The sequence below is a fragment of the Nasonia vitripennis genome, chromosome 2, assembly GCF_009193385.2.
Source record: "Nasonia vitripennis strain AsymCx chromosome 2, Nvit_psr_1.1, whole genome shotgun sequence".
Lineage (NCBI taxonomy): Eukaryota > Metazoa > Arthropoda > Insecta > Hymenoptera > Pteromalidae > Nasonia > Nasonia vitripennis.
In genome coordinates, this window is record NC_045758.1 from 29771785 (window position 1) to 29797553 (window position 25769).

Sequence of the window (25769 nt, forward strand, 5' to 3'; positions counted from 1 at the left end):
ACATTTGTAATACTTTCTACTCGGGACTTTTGAATAAACTATCGGAGAAGCTCGAAACAAGAGTGTAGGACATATTTGTACAAATAATATAATAGGCATTCTTTAAAACATTTTATCCACGATTGCATTCAACACTAGATGAAAAAACTTTCGTGATACATTTCATATACAATGTAATTTATTTACAAAAAAATTATAACAAGTCCATCGATAATATCACCTTCTTTCTAAAATCCCTTTTTTTTATTAGCCTTAGCCTCGAGCTTGCTAAGATCCCTAAACACTTGTTTTTTCATCTCCCTCTGTCTCTTCATCTTCTTCGCCGTTTCCTCGTCGACCCTCTTTTGGTATTCCGTGATTCTCTTGTGCGTTGCTTCCTTAAGCTTCTCCTGTTTGTAGCTGTAGTTCGTCCTTATCATCTTCATCATCCTCGCCACGTTCTCCTCTCTTGGTTCCCTGACGACGGCAACTCGTTTCTCCTCGAATTTGGTCTTGCGCTTACCAAGTACCGGCTGGAGCTTAGGCTTGTCTCGGTAGGGAAGATCCTTTTGTAGTGTTCTTGGCACAACCAGGGGCTTGAATACCTTGGGCTCGCGCAACACTGGGGTGTATAGATTGTCGGTATTTGGAGTAGCCTTGAGATTCAGCTCACGTTTGAGCTGACCCGTGGTCTTCATGCCTTTCCATTGACTCTTCTGCTCGGGTGGCAGTAACAGCGACGTTACCGGATTGTAGAACTTGGGAATGTCTACGCGGTACCATGTACGACAGAATACAATATCGCTCAGTTGGATTTTGTCTTCGAAAGTTGCACGGAAGCAGCCTTCGGGTCTGGATACTGCCTTCTTGATTTGACCTCGAATACCCGAGACAGTTTTGATCTTAGCACCTTCGAATTTGGCGACCTCGAGAGCCGAAGTGAACATATCTTTGATAAACGCTGTCTTCTTGTAGATCTTGTAAGGAACACCTGTGAGCTTGAGTTTTTTGACGACTTTGGTGCTCTTGTCGAGTTCCACGATGGTACCGGTAGCGGCTATCCTAAAGCCAGGCTCACGCTTGGATACGTCCTGGACGGCGAGAACACCCGTGTTCTGAGGTGTGATCGGACCCCAGAAGTGAGCCATACATGCTACGTGTTCGGGCGTGTACTTCAACATTCTGTTGCGCAGATTGTCCTCTGTTTAAAGAAAAACATGTCAATTTAGTACTCTATTGCAACAAATTTTGTGTTAAGATACGCTTTAATTCAATTCTTACCCAATTTCGAAAATATCGCCATAGTCTGGAATCTCCTCCATCCGACCGACAAAATGAGGGGATCCTTGCTTTTAAGAATCCTTGAGTACCAACGATGTTTCTTGACGCGCGTTTGTACGTATCCAATATTTTCTTCTCCAGGAAGCAGACCACCGACGATCATGGGATATGTCGGATCTAGGTTTACGATAAGCTCGCAGGGTACATTGTCGATCTCCAATCTCACGTACATTCCAGGTCTGTAACCCTCGAGGGTGACACGTACGTTGTCATCAAGACCTTCGAATTCGGACTTGTTCAGCTCAGCCTGACGTTCGACTTCAAGTTTGAGGTCTTCATAGTACGTTTTGTCCGTTGTGTCGTAATCCGCGTCGAACTGCTCTTTGAGTTTTCTTTTCTTTTCGAGCAGACGCTTGCGTTCATCCAATTCATCAGAGGTCATTTCTTTTGGAACTTTCGGAGTAGGCTCTGACGTTGTTGGTTGCTTCTCTGAAGCTTTGTGCTTCTCGCCTGTTTCGAGATCTTCAAAGTCTCCATATACCTCTTCATCGTCATCTTTCAAGTCATCTAATAAAAATTATAAAACAAATTACTTAAAAAGAATTTTAAAATTTTTAAAATTTTTTCTCACAAATCATTTTTATTCTTACCTAACTTAAGAAGTTCTTCGGCATCTTCCGACTCTTTCCACTTTCCGGTGACGAAACGGTTTACCAACAAGCATTTATTATCTTCTGCGAGCCAGTCTCGCGGAAGTTCTTTAGAAAAGAATACAGATTCTTCCTGGTTTTTCAGTTCACGTTCTTCAATTTTCTGTTTTTGTTTGGCTTGTACAACGTGGAAGATACCACCAACTTCCTCTTTTTCTGGTTCTTCTTGCTTGTCTTCTTGATAATTTCTGTCTCCATCAAAGACTCCATAGACTAATCGCATGACATTAATGTTTGTCTGCTGTCGACTCAAGAAAGCTTCTCTCGCTTTTTCAGCTATGTTCTCTTTCCACTTGAGATTTTCTTGGTCGTCTTCATCCTCTTCGTTCTCGTTCTCATCGTCTTCATCACCATCCTCCTCGTTTTCGCCATCGTCTTTATCATCTTTGTTGCTCTTAATATCGTCATTATAGTCGTCGTCGTCGTTATCTAATTTAAGTTCGAAATCCATATCTTCGTCTTCGCTAAGTTCGTCAAAACTCTCATCGTTACCATCGTCGCCACGAGTTTTGTCCTCAGTACTTTTTTCCATGGAATTAGATGCTTTCAGATTTTTGTCTCCAATCAAGCCAAGAGCTTCTGAAATCTTGTCTTTTACATGTTTGTCTTGATTGATACGCAACTCGCGATAAAGTTCTGGATTTTTACTATCAGGATCTAACTTCATTTTCTTTTTAGCTGATTTTTCAACGGCCTTTCTTTTTCTTGATTTCCCGATTTCATCTTTAGATTGACCATCTTCGTCATCACTACCATCTTCCATTTCTTCATCTTCATCGTCTTCTTCATCTCCATCGTCGTCGTCATCGTCTTCGCCCTCTTCTTCTTCCGTTTCATCTTTACTTGCTTTTGTTTTTTGAGCAGTTAATTTATTCAGCTCTCCCTCTAGATCCATTTCTTCATCACTTTCGTCGTCTTCTTCATCTTCATTTTTATCTTTTTCCGAATCGTTAAAAACTACTTTCCTCCTTATTCTACCCTGATCAAAAACTTTTTCTTCCGTAAAAATCTGGTTGACATCCTGAGACTTTATAGGTGCTGAATTAGTAAAAAGTTGTAGTTCACTCTGCTCCAATTTGTGATCTAAAGTGTCATGTGTTTGGAGCAACTGGCTTAATAAACCAGTGTCATCCTTAGTATGGGAATGACTTCCTCCTAATTCAACATAAACTGCATCTTTGTCATAGACAATACCACCAACTCCTGAAAATGGAGCATATATTAAACGTTCTCTTTCTACTAAAGCACGCTTTTTCAACTGTTCTGGAAGAGGACATGGATCTGGTAAGAAACTTATGTCTTTGATTTTTAAATCTCCACATCCAGGAATGTGAATAGAAGACTGTTTGTTGAGAGGCACACCACGAACATATCTAAAAGGATATTCAAATACAGTTAGAGTTACATTATAACACTCATGAAAATATCAAAAACACATTGGATCACTTACCCATAAACAGAAACTGTTCTGTCAACTTTGGAGTTTTGCCTAATCAGTTCAGGATCTGTTAGATCTTCAACTCTATCAACTAACAAATAAGGGTGAGTTGTCCTCCATGTGAGAGGTCTGAATTTCATTACAGAAATAAATCTTGCCAAATTTTTAACTTCCATTCGCAAATATTCATCGTGTAATAAACCAGAAAGGTAAAAGAGCTTGGCTCCAGAATAGACTTCAGTCCAAAATCTATGCTTCAAAAGTTTCTTGGTTTTTCTCATTTGCTTAGCATTCTTAATCTGGTCAAGATGTGTAAGAACGCCCATGATTTTTGGCATACCATGAACTTGACAAATATTAAGGAACTCAAAGATTTCCATCTCAAATCCAAATGAGGCATCAATCAACAGTAAGACCAAATCAGCAACTTTGGCAATGTCAATCATACTGTTGATGTCATTGTTGCACTCTATGAATGTGATTCTTCTACGTTTACCTGACACTAAAGTGACAGGTCCAGTGATACTAGTCAATGGATTCTTAGTATAACTCTTTATAAGGCATTGTATAACTAGAGATTTTCCAACTTTTGGTGGACCAACAACAGCAACTAGAATCGGTGGTGGTTCTAATGGAGTTCGATCAACAACAGGAATATGCTGCTTTTTGGTATCAATGTCTTGCTTCCGCCTAAAATTTCTTTCTGCTTTTATAGCAGAATTAAATGTAAATGCTTTTGGGTTCTTCTGCTTAGGATCTTCAATGATATGACTTGGATCCTTCTTTTTGATTTTCTTCTTGTCTGCTTTTCGACCGGCATTGCGTTCTCTATGTTGTTTGTGAGAAGCGCTATCCCCTTCTGGAGTTGACATTTTGATCTGCAAAATTTTACGTTATATATTTATTCAGAACGTCATACTGATTTTTTGCTTCATAAGGTCACGACTTTACTAAAACGATTTGGGTTTTAATAAATTAATTAAAATACGCAAAAATAAGATAAAATCGGACACGAATTCGGAGATGTCACAACTGGATATTTAGAAATGTATATCCTCGCAAATTAGTAGAACATTGTAAATTTACGATTATAATTAATTTTTTAACAATAATACCTGAGCACTTGCAATAATTATTTATTTCTTATTTTAGTAAATATTTGTCACTTTGCACATGTTCCTGATACTCGCATGTTTAACACGCTGAGATCATGTACACAAGACCTCGTGCGCTGCACTGACAAAGTAAGGTTATGCTTTGCACTATGCTCTGTACTCGTGTAGTACTACAAATGTACACACCAGTACAGCTTATATCCAGTTGGAGAAGTAGGGTTTCCGAGAGCACTTCACTAGAATAAACAAGGCCGGGTCGCGTATTGGATAGTGCTGACATCTACATAAGATTCAAATTTTTCGTATAAAGTAATGAAAAATATAAATATGCGGCAGTCGGTGCTTATATTTTGTTCATTTTATTACTTGTGCATTTACTTACACATTTTATTCTACTTCTCGTTAATAATGTAAGAATCGATCTATAAGAATTTAATTTTATTTCCGAGTAAGTATCTACGATTTCTGATATTATCTAACGCGTGATTCTTGTATTTTCCTATAAGCAGATGTTGTTCCCTATATTATAGCGAATAAGGTTCTATGTTCTCTGTAATTAAAATCATGCATTTTCTTATTTTTTAAATTTATATAATGTTACATATAGACATCTATTATATAACGGGATGATTGAAAATGTACTTCGTATTCAACATACATACGCAGCAACATTATCAGCGAAATTATTAACAAAAACAATAATATAAGGGTAAACAAAATTTCTCCGGCGCAGTCGTCGGTCAGCACTGGAATGAATTATAATAATAATCGTCGAGAGGATCCAAGCATCCCAACAATGCATCGTCGTACAGTCTCACGCCGCCTAATAAAGCCGTAGAGACCCGTGTACCGCAACAAATGCATACATGCCCAACCTCCTCCCCCTCACTATCCTCTCTCTCTCTCTCTCTCTCTCTCTCTCTCTCTCTCTCTCTCTCTCTCTCTCTGTTCACAAAAACTGAGCGCAAGTGCACTCGCAGAGGTCGCAACAGCCTGCACCAGAAGCGCATCGCGCTGCGCGATGCACTGAGTTCTCGAAAATCCGGCAACATCGCTCTCCTTTCACCAATGATCTCATCGGCGCCATCGGACACATCAGCTGATCGACTTAAAGCAAGCTTGGATTGGCCATCTTCGGCTTCGCGGCACCGCAGCCGCTGATGTCCCACTTTACGGCCGCAAGCGGGAATGAGACGGAGCGACGTCGCGTATATTATAGAGTGTGGGCATATACGCACAGACCGATGGCGTTGGCCGAACGTTGTTGTCGAGACGACGAGCTACTCCAGCAGCTCATCGTCGTCCTCCGCTTCTCCGGGTAGCTGCTCTCCGCAGCCGCTGCTTTGTCTCTTGCGAGGAGATAGAGAGGAGGAGGATAAGAACGCGAGAGCACAGTGCTGAGAGGAAGAAACGCTGCCCTCGTCGACGGAGGAGAGCACTTGGTGCAGTGCGCGCGCGCAAGGGGACGCGAAAGGACGATGGGAGAGACTCGAGGACGACGACCGTGTTAGGCTCGTATGGAGATCTGACGAGTTTGACGCTGCCGAGGTTAGATTACAGCTACTCTGCGAGGGTATATAGTGTAAACTTTGTCGGACTGGGGTATGTACGACGTTTCGGAGTCGGACTGCGGGATATTATTTACGGGGCAGAACTATATGTATGGAGCCGTGTGCGTGTGTCGTATAGTGTGTCTTGTCGAGTTGTAAATAGAAAATTTGTTTTCCAGAGCCTGGTTTATTCATATGATTCGGTTGAACGTGTAATGAGTGCTTGAGTACTGATTGAGATTGGGGTTTTTGTTGTTGATTTAACTGATAATACAATGTGTTTTCATCAGTGTCTGTCTGGAGATGCTGAATGTAGAACAACTTGGGACAATTGTTTATGTTGTATTCATTGTAATTTTCCACTGTGTTGAGATTAGCATTTGTAGTTTTTGGAGCAGGGATTTGTAGCTTTGAACAGACTTGAGTAGCATTTGCATTGGAATTGTTTTTAATTAATGGCGCAATGGTGTGAGTCATAATAAATTATAATATCCATTGTTTCTAATGCTTACATTCAGCTGCTTATTACTTGTGTTATTATTATTCAAATTCAATTTCTTATCAAATAGACATTGTGTATTCAAATTTAAATTTACTTGGTGTAACTGATGAAAACTCTACAAGATGATATGTGATAAGCATTATTAAAAGTTATCTTGAGTTTCTGTGACCTAACAAATTATTATATTTCTATTTTCAGATTGATTGCCAAGGATAGTGCATAATAAATTTTACTAGTGATTTTGTTACCCTTCAAGAAGGTCCACTGATTCGAGATGTTCTATGTGCAATGGAAGCAAAATGTTGCTGTTAGGTGATATAACAGCATCTCTGATACGTTGGTTTGAAGGATCGTGAGATTAAATCAAGTGATAATTTAGCTTTAGGTAATGATAAATCTCTTGAATCCATAATATGATGGGAATATTGTACGAGAAGAGGCCACTCAAGAGGCCCAGGCTAGGTCCACCTGATGTGTATCCTCAGGAACCCAAACAAAAGGAGGATGAGCTGACTCCAAACAATGTAAAACATGGATTCACTACTTCCCTACAGCTTTCGGATGAACATGGTACTGCCAGAAATTGCAATGTTACCGCTGCAAAGGTTGGAGCTTATTTCAATGCCATATTGGCAAAGAAGGAGGAGTTGGCAACAATGCCTGACACGGGCAGAAAAAGACAACAAATTAATCCTAAGGATAATTTTTGGCCAGTGACAGCAAGGACTAAAATTGGTATTGAGGCTTGGTTCAAAGATTTATCAGGGTGTAAACCATTAGTGTCATTAGCTAAAAAAGCACCAAACTTTAATAAGAAAGAAGAGATATTTACAATGCTGTGTGAATATCAAGTGCCGATGTTGAGAGCTGCATGGTTTATAAAGCTTAGCTCTGCCTATACGGTTGCAGTTTCTGAAGCCAAAATCAAAAAGAGACAATTACCAGATCCAACAACAGGTATTAACAATATGCTGCCTTGTGCATGCATTATTTTTGTTACTTATTTTCCACTTATCTCTTTCTAAACTTGGAATCATTCTTTCAGAATGGACAGGAACACTGATCAAATTTTTAAAAGATCAGCTTTCCAAACTTCAAGAGTATTACCATTTGGGACATGGAACAAGTAATTCAAATAGCAATAGTAACCCTAGTACTACCGCTAATGGTACCACAAATTCATCTTCCACCGGCTCTGGTGGGGCAACGCCTAACGGCACTTCCTCGTCTAGCCAGTCTGTAACGACGAACGGACTTGTCAATACTCAACCTTCGACGCCCAACTCGAACTCTAATTCGGGTACTCAGTGTGCGTCCGGTAGCGTGATGAATGAGGACCACAAGTTGGCTCTGAAACAGTGGCACTACTGCACACAATTAGGTAAGCATCCAACTAGATTTCACAAATACTTTCTGCTATGAGGTTCCAATGTAAATAATTGGTACTTGTTCTTCCAGCTAAGTATATGTTTGAGGAAGGCCTTTTGGACAGGCAAGAGCTTCTGCAGTGGATACTCGAACTCTTGGACAAGATGAAGTCTGCACCGGCTGACGATGGTATCTTGAAGCTCTTGCTGCCTCTAGCTCTGCAGTACCTGGAAGAGTTCGTGCAATCGGAGCTATTGGCTCGACGACTGGCCTACCTTTGCTGTAGAAAAATCGCGCACATGTGCAACAACGTGGATACCAGCTATTGTCCGTCAAGTCCGTCCGTGGCTGCGGTCAATGCTGCCTCTTCAAATAAGAGCGAGATGAACGGGAATAAAGACGGAACAGTGCCGCAGCCTCAGACTGCTCCAGTTGTTAATCAGCTCAACGCTGTGTTTAACGATTATCTGAACTGCCCGCATCATAGAGATGTACTTTACGGATTGTCTACCATTATTCAGGTATGCTGAGCTACATTCATTCTTAGTACCAAGTACATTCCTGAAAATAATGATAAAATGTGATATTTATTCCAGGTTATAACACTCGAATGTCCAACAGCGCTTGTCTGGAACAACGTTGGCGAGGGCAAATCGATATCGGTTTTAAACGGTTCGCCACTGGATCATTTACCTTGTCCACCGGCTGCGCTGCCCAGCCCCCCAGCTAGTGCTGCTGACCCCACGAGACGTCAACTGAAAATCGCTCAGGAGAACATTCGTGCGCGTTCGCAGGCTGCTGAAAGTCGATGGTCTTGTGATAAGTGGCAACAAAGCAGTGCGGGTATGACAACAACGAAAGTCTTGGCAACGTTAGACGCTCTTGATCGTCACAGCTTTGACAGGATGGATGCTAATAACTCCTTGGACACCCTCTACTCCAAGATCTTTACTAGTCCGAGCAAGGACAGCAACGCTACGGCAGCTATCTCGTCGAACACCCTCACTCCGCCAAGTAGTGCAAATCCAGCATCTTCCGATCGTGAGGGTGCCAACTCCAAAACCGAGTACAATCCACAGCAGGACGCGCCGATTGTCGAGATCCTATGCGAGTGGGCAGTCAGTGCTGAGCGTTGGGGTGAGCATCGGGCTATGGCTGTGGCCAAGTTATTGGAAAAGCGTCAAGCGGAGGCTTCCGGCGAAAACAACGATAATGATGACAAAGACAGTGTGTGCAGCAATGGAAATGGACCACCGGCGCTGCCGATCTTTCAGCCACTGCTTATGAAGTTCCTCGACGTAGATGCGCCTGTGCTGGATACTAGCTCGGCGCAGTCCAAAGTGCAGTTTACTAATCTAGTGCATTTGTTCTCCGAGCTTATCAGGCATGATGTATTCTCTCACGACGCGTATATGTGCACGCTTATATCTAGGGGTGACCTTATTCAAGGTTAGTCATAATTTTTATTGCTCGCCTTCAAGGTCAAATTTTAATTGGTATTCAATGTTTGAGCGAAATTAAATTACGTTTTAACCACAGGTCCAGCAGCGAGTAAAGCCAGCACGCCGAGTAATCGCGATCCAATGGACGAAGATAGTCTATTTCCAGGCATCGATTTAAAACCAACGAAACTTGATCCGCAAGATCACATGCGATCGACAAATGACTATGACGATAGTAAAATTGACGACGACCTCGACAAAATCCTTCAAGATATTAAGGATGTACAACAAAACAGCATGGACGCACCGGACAGCCCAAAGGAGAGCGACGCTTTAGGTGGTCACGGAGCACACGATGCTGGTCTTGAATCAAAAACTCCTAGCAGTCCGAGTAGGCATCTGCTGTATACGATGCATTTCCCACTGCCTCAGGATGAGACGTGTAGTCAGCACGACTGCAATCAACGGCATGTATTACTCTTTGGTGTCGGCAGGGTCAGAGACGAGGCTAGGCACGTTGTCAAGAAGATGACCAAAGAGGTGAGTTGTGTCGTAACTTTTGGAAATCATATGTTAATATAAGGCAGTAGAACTCAACATACAATGTATTCAATAGGTGTGCAAACTCTTCGGCAAAAAGTTCAGTATCGATGTAGCGGAGGGCGGAAAAGTAAAGAAACACTCGCGCAGCGAGTTTAACTTTGAGGCGATCACTCAGAAGTTCCAGAATCTCAGCTACTTCGATCAGCACGTGGTGACGTGGCAATGCGCCACCCAGGTTGTCGACATGCTCAACACCTTTGTCACTGGTTCGTCGTATTTACCGGTCCAGGAGCATGTGGCCTTTCTCTTCGATCTCATGGAGCTCGCTCTCAATATATACGGACTGATAGATATTTGCATACAGATATTGAAGGAGCTACCCGAAGTCGAGGCGCAGCTGGACGTTAGAAAGAGTACGCTCGTTAGAAATTACACGACCAATTTAAGTTTGTACATTGTTGGAGTACTCAGGAGATATCACTGCTGCTTATTACGTAAGTTTTGACTTTTCTAACAATTAATTTGATAATTGAATTAATTGCTCCTGATTGAATCATCTGATTTTCTGAATATAACTTGCAGTCTCACCAGAGCAAACGACGGTGGTATTCAGCCTACTCTGCAAGATGGTAGCTCACGTTTCTAATCCTAGCGACTGCAGCTCGGCCGAACGCTGCGTTCTCGCGCATCTCTACGATCTCTACTCCAACTGTTCGTTGCTCAAGACGAAACCTCACAGCTCGGAGGGTTTTAATAACGCGAATCCCAAGATACGCGCGGCCTACTATACGGCGCTCACACTCACGCCTTCCAATCACCTGTACAACTCTCAGTTCATGGTCGACGTGTTGAACAACCCACGCAGAGGTGGTAAGATTGAACCTCAGTGGGCCAGGCAACTGAACGAAACGCCTGCCAATCGTTATAGCTTTGTGTGCAATGCTATTGTCACCGTATGCAGCGAGACTGACAACGACAAACTCAACGATATCGCGATAACGTGCGCCGAACTGACCGCTTGCTGCAACGCTCTCAATACAGAGTGGCTGGGAGTTCTCAGTGCTCTCTGCTGTTCTTCAAATAGTTCCGCTAATTATAACGATGTACAAAATCAAGTCGACGTCCAAGACTTGAGTATACATAATTCTTTGGCTGTTTTCACATCTATTCTGATAGGTAAGCGTCAGTTTTTTAAATTTTTGAAGTGAAACTTTTCGCTTTTTATCCAACAAATTGATTTTGATGTTGCAGCGAGGCATTGCTTCTCATTGGAAGACTTTGTGCGTCACATAGCTATACCCTCTTTGGGTAAAGCCTTTAATGACGGCCGTGGCGATGCCGATACGGATGCCGAAGCTGGCGCTCGTCTAACGTGTCACTTGCTGCTACGACTTTTCAAGACGGTCGAGTGCCCGCAACCGTCTCTTTACTCCGTAGGCACGTCCCCGCATCCGTTGCCCACTGGTAATCAACGCAGTTACAGTATAAAACTCAGCTGCGATCGACACCTACTAGCGGCTGCACACAACAACATTTGCGTTGGACCATTAATCGCGGTTTTGAAGGCGATCCTAGTGGTAGGAGACGCGACGGCGGGCAAACAGCCGCCGAAGAAGCCCGATACCCAGATGCCCCATGCCAAGGGTGGACCTGGCAGTGTTGGTGGCTCGGGACCGGGCGAATTATCTATTAGTCACATTTTAGGCAAGTACTTGCAATTTCCAATCTAAAAAAAGCTTGTTTTCTAAAGCCTTAACGCACAATATAATACGTATTTTGCTTTTGAACTCTAGGTACTAGCGACATTCTTGGTGGAAGCGACGATCTTGGTCTGGATTTAGGGATGTCATCGTCGAGTAGTAGCGTTGGAATGACAACGGAAAACGTAAAAGGACTCTCGGATTTTGCACAGCACGTTCTCAGGCAAATTTGTAGTCAAGAATGGGTTTTGGAGAGGTGTTTACAAAATCCAGAAGAACTTTGCCAGGACGACATGCTTCTCGATAGCATGCTCACTCCTCGTCAGGCGCAAAGATTACTCCACATGATCTGCTATCCCGATACACCAGCCGATGCTTTTCTCGATCAGAAGACTCACATCACCAACATCCTCGAGAATCTCGAGCAATGGAGTTTACGCATGTCTTGGTTGGATTTGCAGCTCATGTACAAACAGTTTCCACCCTCATCCGTCGATCTGTCGCAGTGGCTCGACACCGTGGCTAAAGCAGCCATAGACGTTTTTCAACTCAACAACGTATCCGGCAAGCCCGACAAAAGATCGGATTCCATTTGGCTCGTGGCGCCTCTTGTTTCCAAGTTGCCCAGTGCTGTTCAAGGTAGAGTCCTGAAAGTCGCGGGTCAGGTGCTCGAGTCCGGCAATTGGTCTAAGACGACCGGCAGGGAGAGAAGATCGAAGAGCCCCTCGATGTTCAACCACCAGCCGTTTCTGTCTCTTGTGCTTACTTGTTTAAAAGGGCAGGACGACCAAAGGGAAGGTCTGTTGACGTCCTTGCATTCACAGCTCTCGCAGTTCTGCACGTCGAGCAAGGAAGAAAAGAGCATCAGCAGCGATGATCCTAAAGCCCGTGAGATACTTCAGGACGCGTTACAGCTGCGCTTCAGTTTGGTGGGTGGTGTCTTCGACACGATACAGCGGAACATAACTGTGACGAACGACTGGGCAATGCTACTGGTCCAGCTCGTCAGCTACGGTGTTATTGACTTGAATAATAACGCCGAGCTGTTTACGACCGTGATCGACATGCTCGCCACCCTCATACATTCCACGCTGGTCTCGGACTCGCAAAGTGAAAAGGACGAAAATAAAAAGTACTATCAGAATCTGATGAAGAAACTGAAGAAGGAGTTGGGAGACCGGAATAACCAGAGCATACAGTTTGTTAGACAATTGCTGCCGTTGCCGAAACTCACTATGGAAGTCATTACGTGCGAGCAGGTCGGTTGTATTACGGATACTAAAGGCAACAAGATTGCTGGTTTTAACAGTATTGATAAAAAGCAGGTATGTGAGGATAACGTTTTGTCTCTCATCACCACATTTTGTCAACTGAACAAAACTTGCAGATACTAATACGTATTATTTTTACAGGGACTGCAAGTGTACAATGCGCAGCGTGTCTCCGCCTGGGAGTTGCTCGAAGGTCACAAGAATCCTGCTCCGTTGTCTTGGGCTTGGTTCCGAGCGGTTCGTCTTGAGCGCAAGCCTCTGACTTACCAGAATGCCCACAAGCTTTTGCGATATCATACACATAGCCAAACGAGGCCGGCGTCTTACTACTTGGAACCGCCACCGCTACCACCCGAGGATCTTGAACCTGATAAAAAGGAGCTGGAGACATGCAAAGCGGATACGCCCATGAGCATAGACTCGCCGGGCAGAATGATGGCTGCGATGGGTGGTATTGGCAAAGGCAAGGCGCTAAAACCCAGCAAGAGACATCGAAGAAACAAGAATGGTCCGGCTACGCCGACGAATTGCATGCAGCCTCAACAAATGCCAGTTAGTAGCGCTTGACTTTTTTTTCATTTACAAGTCGTTTTTGATTACTTCTAAAACCTTGGATATTTTACAATTCGTTTTATAGCCACAACAGCAAGGCCCGACGCCAATGCAGCAACAGATGGCTTACGGCGGCCAGCAACCACCACAACTCCCTCAGCAGCCTGGTATGTTCCCGAATCAACCGCCCCAACCACAGCAGCAACAACAGCAACCCCAACCTCAGCAACAGCAATGGTATCCAAACCAACAAGCTCCTCATCCTGCTGCTGCTCAGCAGTATGCTCCGTACGGACAGCAAATGGCACCTAACCAGGTGACCGGTCCTCGGTACGATAGACCGGGTCCCGCGCTAAACCAGTCCCAATCCAAGCAAGCGCTAACCAACATGCTCAGGATGCGGCTGCCCACGAACCAGTTTATGTCTGGGCAACAGCAGCAGCAGCAGCAACAGCCTCAGCCGCAACAGCAGCAGCCTGGACCACCAGTACCTAACGCGACCCAGCCCAACGTCGGTGGACCTGGTGCCTTCCAAGGTATGCGCAATCAGTTTATCAGACAGCAACTCCGGGCTCATGGGCAGCAGCATGCGCCTCCGGGTATGCAGCAGCAGCCGGGACTATTCCCGCCACAGCAGCAACAACAGCAGCCGCAGAATATGTATGCTAATATGCAGCAAGGTAAGTTTATATCTCGCGTACTATTTTTTATTCACATCATTGCTTTTCCAATTCTCTTATAACCATATGCTCGCCGAGTGTAGATATAGTGGTATGTCACCAATGCTAAAATGTACATATGTCACGCAGGTATGAATCAAAATTACGCTGGCTATGGTGGGCAGCAAATGATACCTCAGCAACAGCAGCAGCAACAGCCGAATATGATGGCACAGCAGCAGAACATGTTCCAAAATCAACAGCAAATGATGGGTGCCCAGAATCAGCAGCAGATGATGAATGCTCAGAGCCAGCAGCAGATGATGGGCGCGCAACGAAATCAGGAGTACTTGCAACAGCAGAGGATGCAACAGGGGGCTGCAAGACCGCCTTACATGCAGGTTCGTTTTTATTTATTTTAAAGCAATAGATTTTTGTGCAATGCTGATCATTATAAAATGTGTGATTGAAAAAAATAACGTTCTTAGCAGCAGGCACCGAATGTTACAATGAATACTATGGGTCCAATGGGTAGTGGAGTACAAAATCAGCCAGCACCTCCATATCGGCAAGCTGGAGGCAAACCTGGCGCAGTTAACGTTGGTGGCGTCGGTCAGGCAAATGTGGGTCTTCAACCAAACCAACATATGCAACCGGCAAGTCATACATATTAAAACCACTCATAACTTTTATGTAAAAATAGATTTTTATTAGAAACTTTCTAAATTTATTATTTTCTAGAGTACAAATGTATAAAAATTCACATTTTATTGAAAATAATAATAATGTCTCTTTATTTAGCAGCAGATGTCTGCATTGAACCAACAGCGCATGAGGCAGATACTAGCGATGCAGCAACAGCAGCAGCAGCAACAACAGCAGGCCCAGCAACAAGCGGGAAATGCTGGACAGCAGGCAACCCCTCAGTTGGTTGCTCATCTCCAGCGCAATATGAACCAGGCGCCACAGCATCCCTACCAGCATCAACCGCCGCCTTACTAAGTGTACTTCGTTGACAAAAAAAAAAAGAAACAAAAGTGTGTGTGGCTGTGTGTGTTCGGCGCCATTTAACGGACGCATTACAATTAATGGAAAGACATGTGTTTTAGAAGAAAATTGCCGAGAATATTGTGAATGTAAATGTTGAAGTATTTTATCGAGGAAAGATTTTCAATTTTTTCGCGTAGCTGTTTACAATTAACACATTAAATAACGTTAGCAGAAGAAAGAGGAAATCATGCAAATCTATTGCCGATCTATTCGAGACGTAATGTTTAACTTAGAAAGCGAGAGAACTTTAATTATTTTTTAATTTACACGAACGAGTTTAAGTACTAGGTGTGGAACAGGGCTTCGACTGTAAATGTTTTATTATTAATAATTTTTTTACGCTGTACATTACTTTTTAAACTGCGTTTTCTTTTTTGTCTCTTGTCTTACAATGTACGGCGGTATACAATAGTTGACGATCATTGTGTATCCGCGATTGATAACGCATGAGCTGTAATTTTATCGGTGGACTTAGATTATATATAATAAATATCCTACGACGAAATCTTACGTTTTTACAATTTAATTAGCTCAATTAATTAAAAATACAAATGACGTGTTGAACGAAGTTAGAACAACGTGTAATGGTTGTGCCAAAATTTGCAAATGCACAAATCTCCATAGGCAACTTGTACGAAAGATAATGATTCAATGAACAATCAATATGATCAAAAGTGAATTGTAAAAACTATCGTTTCTAAAATATCGCGCATCATCGTATTTCATACGCCTGCATTATGCCGCAACAAAGACTCATAAACTGTACATATTCACTTCCTCCTTCCAGCAATCTATAGCTGCATTCCTAGATTAAATTAAAGCAAATTTAACAATTTTATAATAATTAGATATTATGATAACATTATACTTTGAATACAATCATTTACATACCCCCAGTTTCTCCCCAATATAAGCTTTTTGCTTGTCTGTAAGTGTATTTGAATAAATAACGATGTCGTTCAATTGATCCACGACCTAGGTAAACAAAAAGCAAAATTAGTATATTTGCCGTTCTCGAGATATTATTTGCACGTCGTACCTGACTCGCTGAATAAGCCTCTAGCATAAATTTATCGACATAAGCTTCAACTTCGTTGTAGTTTTTCGTTTCGCAAACTCTTAATAAATCGTCAAGCCATTTTGTTGGAACCACCTAAAGAAAATCAAGTTGTTTGTAAAGTATTATTATGATTCTATGTACGAATTAAGAAAAAATTATTGATAACAATATCAAAGTTTACTTACACCAGTTACTTCTAGTACATCATTGTTGGTTACTTCTATTCCGATTCCCTTGAGCCTTGTAACAGATTGTAAACAAGTTATTGCTCTTCTCAAATCTCCTCCAGAAGCATCAACAACTAACTTGAGTACGCTTTTTTCGGCTTTTAAGTCCTCTTCTCCACAAATATACTCTAGTCTTTCGATAATTTTTTCCTCTCCAAGAGGCTTAAATCTAAATTTTGTACAACGTGACGTTAGGGGTTCTATGATTCGTGAAACGTAATTACAAATGAGACAAAATCGAGTTGTTTGAGATTCTTTTTCCATTGTTCTCCTTAAAGCTGACTGGGCTGCATCAGTCATACTGTCCGCCTCATCAAGAATTATTATTTTGAATGGTGGACAAGGTTTGCCGCTGAAATATCATTCATAAATAATTTTTTCAACATGAAAAAATTGGAATATCTTTTTCATTTTGAATAGTTTGCCTCAGTATATAAATTGTTATCATGGTTTGCTAGAATCATATCAATTTTCTAAAACGGCTTAGCAATTGAAAAAAAAAATTACCTTGCAAAGTACTATTATTAAAATTTTTAATTTAATTAAATTTCAACTGCAAGATAAAAATGAACTTCTTCGCGATTAATGCAAGTAAAGAAGAAGATTAACTAAAACAAGGTAATTTTTTTTTGTTTGTTTGCTCTCATGCAATTTCTAAAGTTGAGTACTCAAAAACTTAAGATTATAATGATAAGAGCTATAAATGTCTGATGGATGATAAGAGCTTTATAACTTTTATAAAACTCCTGATAGTCCAACCAGCTGCCAGCCATTTTTCGAAATTAGAGATAGATTCCCAAGCAAATCTCAGACCTTTTACTTAATCATCATTGGCATTTTTGATTTCATCAAAAAAACTTATTTTACAAATTTTACATCAGAATATACGTACTCTGGCCTTGTGTTACCAGCTGTAAGCTGAGCAAATTTTTTAACTTTTTCTCTGACAACTTGAATTCCTCTTTCATCAGAAGCATTGAGCTCTAATATTCTCTCCTTGAACATACTCCCAAAAAGTTGCCTCGCTGCAGCTAGAATCGTACTGGTTTTACCTGTACCAGGTGGCCCATAAAGCAGAAGATTAGGGAAATCTCCACCTGATAAACATTGTCGCAAGACTTCAACAACTTCTCCTTGCTCAACGACATCTTCTACTGTCTTGGGTCGGCTGTTGGTTTATAAAAAAATGATTTTAATCAAAAGAAACATCGTACACTGGATACTTTTTTTCGACATAAAAGTATAAAACTAAAACTATTTTTCTACTTTCATGCAATACTGATTCACAGACATCATTCTTTTTCATATGAACATTTACTCAAAAAATAGTTACATAGCAAACAAGTCAAACTTGTATCAATTTCAACCGCATCTTTCTAAAATATGAATCGTTACCGAAAGTTTATTAATCGAATCAAACACACTAGCTTTTCCGATAAGATTGTACTGTATATTATTTGTTACATATTGTATAAAAGAAAAATAAATAAATGTACAAAAATCCACAACAATGTGAGGTTAATCCACTTACTATTTCTCAACCCAAGGTGTGGCTTTAGCCCGAGCATTGCTCTCCTTACCCTTCGACGTCGAGGGCTTCTTCGCCTCTGCTGCGCCTAATTTTCCCGTTTTCAGAAACGCGTGCATCTTGCAAACTAATAAATCGCATAAAAGTTTAACAAGAAGGAGATTGCCGAGTATTCCCGCCAACTCCGTACCGGCGTCTACTCGCGCGCCGCGGCGTTGTGATTTTGGACTTTTGGAGCTGTAGCTACCAACCTGAGGAAAATTTTTCGAAGCACATCCGAAAACATTGCACTACGACAACGTTATTCGATTGCCAAAAAGGACGATCCGGCTTTTTGTCGGTATTGTTACAAATTATTTGTAGAAAGAAGGCATTTTTTCTAGTATTTTTGGTTGATTCATCCTCGATTCGAACATGGTGAGTGATTTTGTTTCATTACGGTTATAAATTTGACGTTCAATTTTCTTCGACGTCATAACCTATAAAGTGCCAGTTGTATTTGTTGTTATCAATGTTTTTGGTTAATGATAATCGTTTGTTATAGTTGTTCTACTCGTTTTTCAAATCGCTGGTCGGCAAAGACGTGGTCGTGGAACTGAAAAACGATCTCAGGTAAAAACTCGCATTGAAAAGTAATGTTTTGCTACAAAAACCGAGATCGTAAAGTTTAATTAATCGCATTATTTTTTTGTTACTTTTACAGTATTTGTGGGACGCTACATTCGGTGGATCAGTACCTGAATATCAAACTGACAGATATCAGTGTCACAGATCCTGACAAATACCCTCACATGGTAAGTTTTACATTGAAATAGTTCATTCTGCGTTAAAAATTGAAATGCTAGTTATGATACATTGCTTGCATAATTGCTGTTTGCAGCTGTCTGTCAAAAATTGCTTCATCAGAGGATCTGTGGTCAGGTACGTGCAGTTACCTGGCGATGAGGTTGACACGCAACTCCTACAAGACGCTGCAAGGAAAGAAGCAGCTACTCAATCGCGATAGTAAATTATAGTATAGTTGGTTATTATTTAGGCTAGATGATTTTGATACAACAGACCACAAGACAAAGTACTATTTTTTTTTAACCATTGAAACCAAATTACAAATTATACACTGTGTCATACTGTGAGCATAAATAAAGGTAAATTATTTTTCACATAAACATTCAATTTCTCACTACTGAAATCTATCTTTTGATATATTTCGTTTGATTATTAAAAATTCGTTTTCTTTATAGGCAAGTAATTTATTTACAAATTCATCATCTTAAAAAAAGCAAAATCGTTTTATTGTTGAAATTCTTTGAACTCCATACTCGAGGACCTCTGATCACAGGCCAACGCACGTCTCTTGTAAAGCCCCTCAATCAAGGATTATTTTTTCCGTGCACAGATCCGCCGGCGTAACATCTTCCCCGTAATGAGATGAAATTTATCAGTGGGAGACAAATAAGCCTAACGACATATATATTTTTTGTCCACACAACGGGGATTAGGCTTCGTTTCAGGACTATAAGAGGCCTTACAGTCAGCCCATAATTTAGATCTCCAGCCGTAATAAATCGGCGAGATTTTTCCACGATAACGTGTATACGTGACGTACGTGAAAATCTGAGCAGCGGAGAATGAAAAATCGACGCTTGTCGTTCGTAAATTTGTCCTCGTATCAAAGGATAAACCGTCGCGATTCGCGAGTAAGTAGTAACAGGCGGAATTGAACGGACGGAAAGAAAAGTACCTAATCAAGCGCCTCTATATCCGAACGAGCCGTATAACCGACGAACAGAGACGAAATCAAGCCCGTATACACACGTACGCGCGTTCCGTCTACCCCCGCAGTAGCGCGATTAATTCAGTCGACAATGAACTACCAATTGCCCTGGTATATACGGACGGCCAAGTCAGCCGAGCGCGCGCACGACACACCGAATTAATCTCCCGTCCGTCTCCGCGCTTCGTTAAACCTATAGCCCTGCAACACACCGGGTGGCCTATTGCGCGATACACTTACGCGGAGAAAACGACAGTCGTATATGCAAATTCTCACTCGTTCTCTCTCTATTTCGAATCGAAAAGTATACACTCAGACGCAGCGGCGCTGCACCGGCCAGTGATAGTATAAGAGAGCGCATGGCGTACCGCACACGTCCTCGCTCGCGCTGTATTACATAGACTATGGGTAAGTATTAGTAGGGCTTGATGCGGAGAATTCCCGAGAGCTACTGCGCGAGGAAAGAGAGAGTAGTAGGGGCAGACGTAGGTGCGAGACCGAGGTGATCAGGGGATAGGAGGGGGGGGGGAGAGGGCTGTGTATTTTCATTGATCCGTCCGTGGCACAAAACGGAACCGTCCGGCCAAAGCGCGAGTATCCACACACGGCCGAAGGGCTATGTACAGTCGTGTTATGTACAAGTCGTGTACACTAGGTTTTTCCTTTGAGGAGCTCGCGCAAGCACAGCTTTCTATTCCTTTATCTCTCGGACATCGTATAAGATATGCGCCGCGCGCGGCTACGTCGATCGTTGATTCTATGCGGCAATCGATGTGTACGTGCTCTACCGAGGGCTAATAATTCAAGAGGGGATGCAAGTTTTATGGCTCTCCCACGCGCAGGGATGATCGAGTCGCTAATTTTCTTTTCTATACGCGATCTAAATTTGGATCGAGTCTAACTCCGGAACTTCCGGCCGATGAGTCCGAATTATACATTCGAGCTGCATATAGGCTATGCTGTATACGTAGGGATAGGGATCGCTTTCAGTTAGCAGACGACTTTTCTCTATCGATGCGGGGAGAGAGTCGTTATCGATGGCTCGTTGTTGGTATATTGTTTTATTTCTTTTTTTGAGAGAGAAAGAGATTTCTTATCGCGCGTCGTGTGTTTAAGTCTTTCTTCGACTGATCCTCGAAGGCTAAGCACGTGCGGGGCTTTCTATCGCGGGGACTATCTCGAACGGACGTGTGTAAGCTGCGCTCGTTTAGCATAATTGCGATGTATTGATTCGTACTGACGAGTAGTCTGGAGGATTGATTTTCCACCGCGGGTTTAATTGAAGTTACGACGTATCCGTTCGAATTTTTGCTTCACATCGACGTTTGCTTTACGTAATGCCCTATCGGTGTAACGTTTCCCCGCGACGTCTCATTTGGCACTGCGAGAGAGCTCCCCGATAAATCCGAAATCCCTCGATTCTTCCCTCAAAATATACCCCGAAGCTTCTCGAGCAGCAGCAGCAGCAGTAGCAGCATCGTGTCTCTCTCTCTCTCTCTCACTCTTGCCGCGGCGAAACCGATGGTTCCTCCTCCTCCTCTTCGGGAAGGTGGAAAGGGCGTTCGACTGTATAGCGCGCGCGCACACAACCCCTCTCGGTCCGCTTCATATTATCAAGCCGTCGGCCCTCCCCCCACCCCCGCATCCGCATATCGTCGCTCTCTCTCTCTCGCTTTTGCACCGACTGCTTGCCGCGGCCGCGAGTCCGAGCGAGAGCCACCGCCGCAGTAGTACAGTGCCGACTACGCCAGACCGCCGCGGAGACAGAGACGGAATTATATATAGGCTGTGTATACGCGCAGAGAAGCGCAAGCGAGTAAGGGAGAGGGAGGGAGGATGCGCGCGCACACCCCATAGCCGGAGAGAGGGAGAGAAGGAGGCTCTCGAGTGCGCGTGCCCTCGCGAGAACGACTATATCCGCTCTCAGTAGTAGCAGCAGCAGCAGCAGAGCGCGCGAGGCTTGTGCGACGAGTAACGAAACGAGAACGAAGAGTAAGAACAGACAGAGACTGGGTTACATTGTGAGGGACTAAACACACACATACACGCACACTCACGGTCGGAGATATCGCAGAGTAGTGCAGTGTCGGAGCCCTCGCGATAGACGAACGCACAAGTGAAAGAGAGAGAGAGAGAGAGAGAGACGCATAGAGAGTCTCGATTGCTGCTGCCGCGATCGCGCGCGCGTTGTGTGTCAGTGGGCTTATAGCTCGCAGAGAGTGAGGGAGAGAAAGAGAGAAAGAGAGAGAGGGATAGTGATTGTGTGAAATGGTGGCAGTGGTAACGGCCGGGACGGCTCGGACTCGGCTGAGCGGCAGGCATCGTCGACACCAGGAGAAGTTCTTGCCCTAGACTACCAGCAGCGCTGCACGCCACTTTGCATCGTTCCAGAAAACCAGCGCCTTGACACACACACGCACACACACACATACACTACACCACACACCTGCGCGCCGTGCTCCGATGGGACTACCGCCGCTGCAGTAGTGTAAGGCTCTGCGACAATCGAGAGAGAGAGGGTCATCCACACGAATAGACACATACACACACGCAGAGAGAGAGAGAGAGAGCGAGAGCGAAACGGACACTGCAAAATGCTGTCGCAGAGCGAGTTCTACGCCCTCTTCATCCACTACACGTTCGTGTAGTACAAGCGAGTCGTCGTCGTCGTTGTCGTTGTTGTGATTTCCTTCTCGGAAGTGTGTGTGTGTGTGTGATCCGTGCGTGCGTGCGTCGTATCACCGTCAGCAGCAGCGAGACAAAGCGCTGCTGAAAAACATCCAGGACACACGATGATGAGGAGGGAGCAGCTGCAGCGGGCGCGCCAGAGATAGGTGGTCTGCCCGCGCGGCGCCCAACCAAGGCCTATACAGGACAGGATACAGCACGATAGCACGCAGCAGCAGCATCGTCCTCTGCCATCAGTTCGCCCGGATGAAACGACGCAAGTGACACGGGAGGAGATAGATATAGAGAGAGAGAGAGAGAGAGAGAGAGAGAGAGAGAGAGAGAGAGAGAGAGAGAGAGAGAGAGAGAGAAAGATGTGGGCCGATGTGTCGAGGAGACGTCGCCGCTGGAGTTGCTCACAGGGATAGATAGAGGCTAGTAGTGGATCGATAAGCACGAGTGCTGCCGCCGCCACCGCCGCCGTCGTCGTCGCCGTCGTCGTCCTTAACCCCCTCGAGTCAGGACGACAGGGTTGCGATATTTACATACATATATATATATACATACATACGTGTGCTGTGTGCCTCTCTTCCTGTAAAATCTCTCTCTCTATAATACACGCCAGCTGTGCGCGTAGTGCCGTCGTTGTGATAATAATTATAATAATAATAATACCATAGTAAAGGAGAAGAGGAGGAACAATTTTTTTCGCTCTCTCGCTCTCTTCATCACCCTGTGTGTGTGTCGACTCTCTGTGTGTCCGTGCTGCTGCTGTAGCACCCCACGCGCTGTGTGCTCTCTCTCTCAGCTCCATCGATAATTATCCCGACATAGATATATATATATATATATATATATATATACATGTGACCTAGCCGTCGCACGCATTATATATATACACACACACACGTACACAACACACACGCAAAAAAAGAAGTAATTTTTCGAATTCGCGCATCTCCTCCACTTCTCGCTCTCGTTTCCTCCTGTATACCCTCGTGTCGCGCTCTCTCTCTCGCTCGCTATATATATATATCTCGTTATATTATCGTTATTATACAGTGCCTGGTTAACAAATAAATAATCGCGCGCGCGCAAAGTCTCGATACGATGTAAACACACAAACACACACATGCAACACACCTAAAGAGCGAATCGACACGCATCAGTGCAAGGAAGTAAATTAACCAGCGTCCATCCGATAGAGAGAGTTAGAGAGAGAGAGAGAGAGAGAGAGAGAGAAGAGAGAGAGAGAGAGAGAATTGATGTATCAAGCCAGTGCTGTGTGAGATATATATATATATATATATATATATAGTGACGCAGCTTCTTCGGCCTCGAAGACCCACGTATATATCTGTATATACAGGAACGAAACGGCAGTTCTGTATCATCAGCCAAGATCACAAGGATTTCGCCGCCACCAACCCACGTAAGTGTGCAGTGTTGTATGCGTTGATTTTTTTTGTCAATTTTTTAAAAAAAGCGCGGGAAAGCCTATCGATTAAACTTAGGACTCTGTTTAGCACCGCCGAGAGTGTTTCGGGTGATTAATAACGCCGAGGAGGTCCTTTTTTTCTCTCTTTCTCCGGATCCTAAGTGTGTTACTGTGTAGGCCCGACGTCTTATCGTCGTTTTATACTTCGACGCGGGAAAAAGCTCGTTTTGGGTAGGAGGGAATTTTTCCACGGATTTATTAGACTCTTGCCTTTTCTATTCTCGTGTATACGGCGCCGCTTTTTTCTCCTCTTTACTGTTATTTCGGGCTACGTATGCGTATACACATAACGCTTTGTCTTCGTCTGCGCGGTATAAGTTGGTGTAGGTGCGATGTACGTGGGCTGCTGTTTTATTAAACGTTATTGAAATTGAGGATTTTTGGGAAACGCTCGATACGTTCGCTCGCGCACACTGATGGTCGAGACAATGAGGAATTATCATATTTATGTATATCGAGAGAGAGAGAGAGAGATAGAGCGAGGAATAAATTATGCTGATTCGGATTTAATATTTTAGCTTTATTAGGGAATTATTCCCGGGTGATATTGCGGCTCTTGCCTATTCATTGGGAGTTCAAAATTCAGTTGAAGTGTGTGTGTGTGTGTGTGTGGTTTATTTTATTCGATAATTATTATTGCGTTATATTATGCTACGAAACTGTGTTTTCGTTGGAAATATACTGTTTATTTTTGTTTGGACTCGCTGGGATATAATAACAAGCGAGTGCATCAAACGTGTAGCAGTGCGATAAACCGGGTCAAGTAGTTATCGCCAGAATAGTTGTATTGATTCGTCATACAGTCGCTGCTGTACATTTTGTCAAAATCGTTCTCTCTCTCTCTCTCTCTCTCTCTCTCTCTCTCTCTCTTTTCGCACTGCTATGAATGAATTAGTTGAAGTGCACCCTTTAGACACGCTTCATTTTTTTAAATTAACAGCGACGCTCGCGTTTCGCAACGTCGCAGAATACAAAAAATGTTCGCTCAGTGCGCGTGTGTGGCATTCGAATGATCAATCCTTCCATAAGCGGTTTAACAACAACGGCAAAAAGCTCTCAAAAATCGCGCGCATTTCACTCGGACAAAGCACATCGTTAATAGCAAAAATAACTTTTTTTCAGCTATTTTATTTATCCATATGACATAAAAAATGCATCGCCCACGCCGTCGGAAAATTCTAACCTCAGTCGTATACAGTATAGTAGCAGCTGAGCAGCAGCGGTGATTCGTTGAATTCATTGTCCGCGGCACCTTGAATAGAAAATTGATTTAATACACCCCCGCGCGCACACTGAGGCTCTCGACTCTCAGACCGCGTATCATCCTCGCGCTCTATATAGCTGCGCGAAATCTCCCTCTATATCTATACATCCAAGATATTCATCGCGTTACAGGACACAGAACACACACTCCGAGTACCTCATATCCCGCGGATTTGCGCACTCGATATCACACGCGGCGTCGGCAGACTGCGGCGGGGCTGAATTGTTGCAGCAGCGCCGCTTCATTTCCTCGTTGCTGCTGAAGAGAGAGAGAGAGAGAGAGAGAGAGAGAGAGAGAGAGAGAGAGAGAGAGAGAGAGAGAGCGCAATTAACGCGCGCGCAACTGTCGGACAGCTGATATTATCGGCTACTGCTGCTGCTGCTGTCCCTGAAGTGACGTCGATCGGAAAGTTATAAATACGTTATGCCGTTGCGCGCGCGCGCGCGCGAGCAACCTGTTCTCGACACAACCCCGTGGGTTACGTAAAGGCGACGACGTTGTGTGTGTGCATACACCCTTTCGAGGCTCTCGATGGATTACATTTGCAAATTTTCTTTTTTTTAGAGGGAAAGGAATAGATTTGTTTTGGTT

General features: G+C 43.4%; 5 protein-coding genes across 27 annotated transcripts in view; 3 read left to right on the forward strand and 2 right to left on the reverse strand.

Moving 5' to 3' along the window:
• Positions 1-101: 101 nt before the first annotated feature.
• LOC100121428 (ribosome biogenesis protein BMS1 homolog) lies at positions 102-6147 on the reverse strand. 2 transcript variants are annotated; one of them, XM_032597304.1, is made up of 5 exons: positions 5762-6147; positions 3421-4286; positions 1911-3343; positions 1261-1827; positions 102-1180 (listed from the first exon to the last, which is right to left on the reverse strand). In XM_032597304.1, the coding sequence occupies exons 2-5, from the start codon at positions 4278-4280 to the stop codon at positions 228-230; spliced, it is 3813 nt and encodes a 1270-aa protein (XP_032453195.1). In that variant the 5' UTR covers positions 4281-4286; positions 5762-6147; the 3' UTR covers positions 102-227. The 2 variants fall into 2 exon arrangements, with proteins under 2 accessions (XP_032453195.1, XP_001605043.2); XM_001604993.6 differs by lacking the exon at positions 5762-6147 and adding an exon at positions 4524-4680.
• On the forward strand, positions 5940-15665 carry LOC100121446 (kohtalo). 4 transcript variants are annotated; one of them, XM_031924395.2, is made up of 15 exons: positions 5940-6071; positions 6774-7532; positions 7621-7956; positions 8034-8464; positions 8540-9392; positions 9483-9925; positions 10002-10422; positions 10511-11104; positions 11180-11632; positions 11722-12953; positions 13041-13451; positions 13537-14131; positions 14261-14511; positions 14599-14766; positions 14915-15665. In XM_031924395.2, the coding sequence occupies exons 2-15, from the start codon at positions 6989-6991 to the stop codon at positions 15110-15112; spliced, it is 6930 nt and encodes a 2309-aa protein (XP_031780255.1). In that variant the 5' UTR covers positions 5940-6071; positions 6774-6988; the 3' UTR covers positions 15113-15665. The 4 variants fall into 4 exon arrangements, with proteins under 4 accessions (XP_031780255.1, XP_031780256.1, XP_031780254.1 ...); XM_031924396.2 differs by having other exon boundaries at positions 14602-14766; positions 14912-15665; XM_031924394.2 differs by having other exon boundaries at positions 14912-15314.
• On the reverse strand, positions 15509-18172 carry LOC100121466 (replication factor C subunit 4). Its single transcript, XM_016982119.3, has 6 exons — positions 17979-18172; positions 17340-17615; positions 16406-16799; positions 16200-16313; positions 16052-16135; positions 15509-15965 (listed from the first exon to the last, which is right to left on the reverse strand). The coding sequence occupies exons 1-6, from the start codon at positions 18092-18094 to the stop codon at positions 15873-15875; spliced, it is 1077 nt and encodes a 358-aa protein (XP_016837608.1). The 5' UTR covers positions 18095-18172; the 3' UTR covers positions 15509-15872.
• Positions 18173-18196: 24 nt separating this feature from the next.
• On the forward strand, positions 18197-19141 carry LOC100121484 (U6 snRNA-associated Sm-like protein LSm2). Its single transcript, XM_001605045.6, has 4 exons — positions 18197-18392; positions 18520-18587; positions 18679-18769; positions 18856-19141. Exons 1-4 carry the CDS (start codon positions 18390-18392, stop codon positions 18979-18981), a joined length of 288 nt encoding a protein of 95 aa, XP_001605095.2. The 5' UTR covers positions 18197-18389; the 3' UTR covers positions 18982-19141.
• Positions 19142-21426: 2285 nt separating this feature from the next.
• The window catches only part of Para (voltage-gated sodium channel alpha subunit), a 71943-nt gene continuing 67600 nt past the window's right edge, over positions 21427-25769 (forward strand). For all 19 annotated transcript variants that reach the window (XM_032596240.1, XM_032596241.1, XM_032596243.1 and 16 more), the window contains exon 1: positions 21427-23848. The gene's annotated coding sequence lies outside the window, so the exon portion shown is untranslated. The remainder of the gene's footprint in view (positions 23849-25769) is intronic.